This window comes from Leptosomus discolor, chromosome Z (genome assembly GCF_034619465.1).
Source record: "Leptosomus discolor isolate bLepDis1 chromosome Z, bLepDis1.hap2, whole genome shotgun sequence".
In the NCBI taxonomy this organism is placed as follows: domain Eukaryota; kingdom Metazoa; phylum Chordata; class Aves; order Leptosomiformes; family Leptosomidae; genus Leptosomus; species Leptosomus discolor.
The window spans coordinates 2,932,427-2,938,426 of NC_141419.1; the positions used below are offsets into that span (position 1 = coordinate 2,932,427).

The following is a 6,000-nucleotide window of genomic DNA, read 5'->3' on the forward strand; positions in this document are numbered from 1 at the left end:
AGGACAAGGGACAGTTTGGAGGGTCAGCCAGCGCCTTTCAACACCTCACCGGCCTCCTCCGTGACAAGCACAAGGCAGACACACACCCACAGCTTAGCTGCTGCGAAATCTTAGTGAATCGCCAAAGTTTGCGTGCTCCAGGAAGGAGCAAAGAGCATCCCGAGCTGGTGGGGAGGCTCCGACTAGGGGACTCGGCTTCTCTCCCAGCTCAGCCCCTTGCTCCTTGAGGTCAGCCCGTCACAGGAATGCCGTGCCTCCGTTTCCCAGCTTGTAGAAGGGATCACGCTACACCTCTTCTTTGCAAAGGAACAGCGAGAAAACCATCCATCTTCTGAATATCCACAGAGCCAAGCAGCCGGTCCTCCCCGTGACTGGCTTTGGGGTCTCTGCTGACCCCAAAGCACATGCAACCAGCTTAAATATTTTTTTTTATTTTTTTTTAACCAGCCCTGCCTGCCATGCAGCCCTGAGCTCCGCAGGGAGAAGCCAGGTGATATCCCCGCAGCCAGCCAAACAGCATCAGCAGGAGCAAATGCCAGGATTCATGTAAAAACCAGCCTACAATAGGGCTGGGGGGCTGCAAGCAGACCCCTCGCCTCCAGCCAAACCCAGCCTCTTCAGCTCCACCGCGGGGCTGAGCCTGCTCTGCATCTACCGAGGGAAACGCTGGAATAAACACGCTCCTGATTTACACCAAGAGAGGGCTCGATCCTGCCCTTTGCAAATACAATCCTGCAGGGAAGGAGAAGCCCACCGAGAGGAAAAGGTTTGCTTGAAAGGGGGGAGTCTCCCCACAAAGCCTCCCCCAGTCCTGCTCCACCACCAACAGCGCCAGGTCCCCACTGCTGTCCCTCCAGCCCCTCGCTGCGGCTCAGCTGTGGCAGCCAGAGAAAGACACACGCTCCAGGACTGCGGAGCAGCACAGCTTAAGAACCCCCCTCTGACACCCAGGAAGGGGGGTGCAGAAGCCCCTTCCCCTGGCAGAAGGCTCCGAGCCCCTCAAAAGCTGCGTGCCTCAGTTTCCCCATCACCTCCTTGCACTGCCCTGAAGCACGGGGCTGCTCCACGCACAGATCAGCATCTCCCCCTACCCCAGCACACACCTCTCACCCCTCCAGCTGCCCCAGGAAACCAGAAGCCATTTCCCTCCCACCTCTTCCACCTCGCATGAGCTGTGGAAAGCCTCAGCTGCTTCGTGTTTCTCCCATGCATCGTCCCCCCCCTACCGCACGGGTCAGCCTTATTTTGCTTTCTGCTGATGGGCGTCACTATTTATAATTTTTGGAGAGAGGCCACTACCCAAAAAGAAGAAAAAAAAAATCAATGCACCAACATGGGGACTGCATGCAGGTGAGCTGCTTCGTTTTAAAGGCAGAAAAAAAAAATAAAGAATCAGGCAAATCTGCACCTTAAATGCACAGAGCGTCACCCAAAAGCTGGAAGCTGCAGCACTGGGGTCCCCTTGGAGCAAGGCACCCGCTCCCTTCTCCCCCGTGCCTCAGTTTCCTTTGCAAAAACCACTCACAGCCCCCGGCAGCACCTCGGAAGCCCCAAATTCTGCCAGCCGGCAGAACCCGAGCCCTGCTTCTGCCTCCCAAAGGGGTGGGGAGCAAGCTGTGCCCCCCTACCGCCCCCCAGCCCCGCACCTCGCCTCTGCCTTCAGCCCTTCCCCAAGCCCCTGCTTGCAGGGTCGGGCCATGCTCCTGCCCGCGGAGGGGGGGGGGGGCGGGGGCAGGCGTCAGATCTCAACGCAAAAATGCTCGGGGTTTTGGGGAGAAACCAATTAAAAATCAATAAAATAAGTTACAAAATAAAATGAATCGATCGTGCTTTGATAAAACTCTTAATTATATCCCCGTGATACAAACCGAGCCGGGGGAGCTGCAACCGGAGAACGGCCTCGGCCGCCACCTGTTCCCCGCAAAGGGTCCCCAGATCCCCCCGGGACCCCCCCCCACATCCCCCCCCGGGGCCGAGCGGCGCTGGCAAACCGGTAACTCGGGCCCCGCCGCCCGCCCCGGCTGGGCTCCCGACGGCGGCGTACGATGCCCGCGGTGCCCTCCCCGCCTGAGCCGCCAAAGCCCGGCGGGGCTCCCCCTGCCAACGAGCCCCCGCCGCCACCGGGGTGAAGTTTTCCTGCCCGGGGGTGCAGCGGGAGGGGAGAACGGAGGAGGGATGGAGGTGGCCCCGGTAGCGGGGAGCGAGCGGCGGCCGACGGGCTCAGCTCCGGCCGTGCAAACCCGGGGTGCGAGGGCGCAGCCGAGCCCCTCTGCCCGCCAGCGGGCTGGGAGCGCTCCAGGGAGCTCCGGCCACCGGTGTCCCGAACTCGACGGCCACTCGTTCCTCCGCCCGGAGGAAGCCCCGGCGGCGGGACGGGCAGCAGCAGCCGCCTTGCACCGGGGGTAGCGGACCCCCCCTGCCCTGCCCCACCGCCGGGAGCGCGCCCGGAGCTCGCAAGCACCCACAGAGCAAGAAACCCCCCGCCCCACCCCACCCCACCGCACCCCGGTAACTCCCCTCCGTTCTTACCGGCGGGAGTCTCGGTGTCCAGCGCGCAGACCCGCAGGGCGAGGGCGAGCAGCAGCGCCCGGGCGCTTCGCATGGTGCGGCCGGGGCGGGAGGGGGGGGGAGGCGGCGGGGCCGGGGCCGCCGCCGCCGCCTGCGGGCCCGCGGTTCCGGCGCGGCGGCGCAGCGGGGCACGCGCGCCCGCCCCGCGCCTCAAATAGCGGCGGCCGCGCGGCGGCGGCTCGCTCCGCCCTGACGTCAGCGCCGCGCGGGCCCCGCCGCCGCCACCGCCGCTGCCGCCGCCGCCGCCGCCGCCGCCGAGGGCAGGCCGGGGGCGCCCCCTGCCGGCCGCCGCGCGCACGCGCAGCACCGGCCCCGCCCCCGCCTCCCGCCCGCGGCGACGGCGCGGGGGGAGGGGGGGGTGCGAGGGGGGAGTCCCGGTGGCTGCGGGGCGGGGGGGGGGGGGGGGGGGTGTGCACGGCTGCGGGAAGGGTTTCCCGGTAGCGGGGGAGGGCGAGGGGGGTGCCCGGGAGCACCGGATGCTTGGGGCGCGCGGCTGCGGAGTTGGCGGCGGGTGAACGGGGGCGGGTTGGGGGGGAGGGGGGGGGGGGAGCGCGGCTGCGGAAGGGGGGGGTGCAACGGGGGGGGTCCCCGGTTGTGGGGGCTGCGCGGCTGCAGGGGGGTGCAAGGCTGCAGGGGAGGGGCCCGGCTGCAGGGGGCTCCCCGGTTGCAGTAGTCCCCGGTTGCAAGGGGGGTCCCCGGCTGCAGGGGAGTCCCCGGCTGCAGGGAGGTGCACGGCTGCAGGGGGGTCCCGGTTGCGGGGGGGTCCCCGGTTGCGGGGGGCTGTACGGCTGCAAGGGGGTCCTGGTTGCAGGGGGGCTCCCCGGCTGCAGGGGGGTCCTCAGTTGCAGGGGTTGCAAGGCTTGGGGGGGGCCTCTGGTTGCAGGGGAGTGCCTGGCTGCAGAAGGGTCCCCAGCTGCAGAAGGGGGGCCCCCAGAGGTGACAGCTGGGGGGGTCCCCACCAAACTGGAGCGGATCCTGTGGGGGGGTCCCCAGCTGCAGAGGGGGTACCAGGAGGAGGCTGGGTGGTGGGTTGTTGGGGGGGGGGCTGCAGGTGGGGTGGGTGCAGCAGCACCCTGTGTGGGTCTCCTGCACCTCCCGAGCAAAGGCGGGGTGGGGGTGACACCCACCCCGGGGGCAGGTGCTCCCCAACCCCTCGGGTGCCCCCAGCGCCCGTGGGCTGCGCGGTGCAGAGCCGGGGCAGAGTGTGGCCCCCGTGGGGACAAAGGCCCTGCTGCTGCTTGGGGACAGAGGCTCCTGTGCACCCCAGGGGGGGTTCCTCAGACCCCAAAACCCCCCCGGTCCTCTGCCATGAGCTGCCATGTCCTGCTGGATGTCCTCGAGGAACAGGGACATGATGCTTTCCCCCAGAGGACGGTGACATGGAAACCTGGACAAGGCTCTATGGGGGTGGCAGTGGCACAGGGAACCTCGGTGACACCCAGCGAAGCCACCATCCCCCGGGGTGGGAAGGGAGAGAGGTGCACGGCGTAACTCAGAGCAAGCAGAAGGGAGAAAACCCCAAAAGGGTGTAAAAGGAGACAAATTTCCGGCACTTTCCCAGCCGGGGCCGCGGGGCCGCGGGGCCGCGGGCACAGGAGGAGGCACAAAGCGCTGGCAGCCCCCGGGTGTCCCCGTCGGCGGTGCCAGCAGGGATGAAAGGCTCCTTGTTCGCCGACATCCTCTCCGGCCCTATTTCTGGAGGAAAATGTTTATCCAAGGGTTTGGGGTGAGGAAGGGGGGGGGGGACACGCAGGGGGCTTTACATCAGCTTTCCGGTGTGATCCAGGCTTGGGTCACCCAGTCCCGGCTGCGACCCCGGGGTGGGAAACTGCCCGGGGAAGATAAAAACTGGAGGGAATGCCGCTGGAAATATTGGGACTTTTTACCCCAAATCACACAGGGAGAAGGCCGGGCATTAGCAGCACCCTGCGAAGGTGCAGCCGTGTCCTGCAGGACCGGGCAGCACCCACTGCCAGCACCCAGCAGGGTGGGACAGCGGGGGACAGTGGGTGGTACCTGGGTGTCCCTGCGCCCCGGGAAGCTCCCAGCCCTGGAAGCGGGACAATGCCACCCGCCAGCGCCACAAAGCTTCGTCCGGGGATGCTGCTGTGCTGCTTCCCCGCGTTGAGCTGGCTTCTTGTTTTGGGGTCAAATCCAGGAAAACCAGGGAGGCCAAACCAGCCCCGGAGCCGGTTCCTGGGGTACGGACGAAGGACCGGGCGCCCCAACAGCACTTGCGTTGATGAGGAAAGGCCATCGCTGCCGCAGTTTTAACCCCGGCCCCGGCCACATCCTTGAAGCTTTGGTTCCAAGTTGAGTTTTTCCTGGGAGCTGAAGAGCTTTTTGCTGAGTAAATCGTGGCGGGCGATGCCCGGGACAGGAATATCACGGAATTTTCTCCATGTGGAAAATTCGGGATGCTCCAGCTAAATCAGAGCTAAAAATAACAGGCTGTCTCACAGAGCCATCGTCCCTGCAGCGGGGAGGAGGAGGAGGAGGGGAGGAAGGCTATGAGGTGATGGGGGTGTCTGTGTTTGGGCCAGCCTGGGAGCATGATCCTGCCCCGGGGATGGTCCTGTCCCCGTGGCTCCATGTGCGTCGTGTCCCCTACCTGGAGCACCAGCGTTGGTGCAATTAGGGGAAAGGAGTGCGCTGGGGGCAGGTGGCCCTGCTGACAGCCCGGGGACACTGCACAGCCCCTGGGGACACTGCAGTGACCTGGGGACACTGCTCTGACCCTAGGGACACTGCACAGCCTCTGGGGACAATGCACAGCCCCGGGGACAATGCACTGACCCAGGGACTCTGCACTGACCCTGGGACACAGCACAGCCCTGGGGACACTGCACAGCCTCAGGGACACTGCATTGACCCAGGGACACTTCTCTGGCCCTGGGGACACCGAACTGACCCTGGGGACACTGCACAGCCCTGGGGACACTGTTCTGACCCAGGGACACTGCACAGCCCTGGGGACACTGCACTGACCCTGGGGACACTGCACAGCCCTGGGGACACTGCTCTGACCCAGGGACACTGCACAGCCCCCTCCCAGCCGCCTCCTCCTCCTCCTCCCAGGCGGCAGGGGCTCAGCAGGGCTGGGGTCACCCCAGAGCTGCCAGCCTCCAACACTCCCCCTGGTGGTGTCCCCAGTGTCACCCCTCCACGTCCCATAGGTGTGTGCAACATGTTCCCTCCATTCCCAGTTTCCACCAGTTCCTCCCAGCAAGCCCCCCAGCCAGGTTAGCACTGCGGTGGCACTTGCACACAGACATGTGTCTGTCCCCAGGGCTCCAGGGACAAACCAGGCGTGTCACACCCTCCCCGACCAGCACCCACGTGTGTCCCCCAGCCGGGATGACACATTTTGGGGTGAAGGCAGAGGGCAATGGACACCTCCATCCCAACCACGCTGGTCCTGAGCCGGGTGCG

General features: G+C 66.0%; 1 protein-coding gene across 1 annotated transcript in view; it reads right to left on the reverse strand.

Annotated features, from left to right (window-relative positions):
* The window catches only part of PTPRU (protein tyrosine phosphatase receptor type U), a 68,581-nt gene extending 65,979 nt beyond the window's left edge, over positions 1–2,602 (reverse strand). The window contains exon 1 of the mRNA XM_086479947.1: positions 2,530–2,602. Within this exon, the coding sequence (XP_086336073.1) occupies positions 2,530–2,602 (73 nt within the window). The remainder of the gene's footprint in view (positions 1–2,529) is intronic.
* Positions 2,603–6,000: the final 3,398 nt, after the last annotated feature.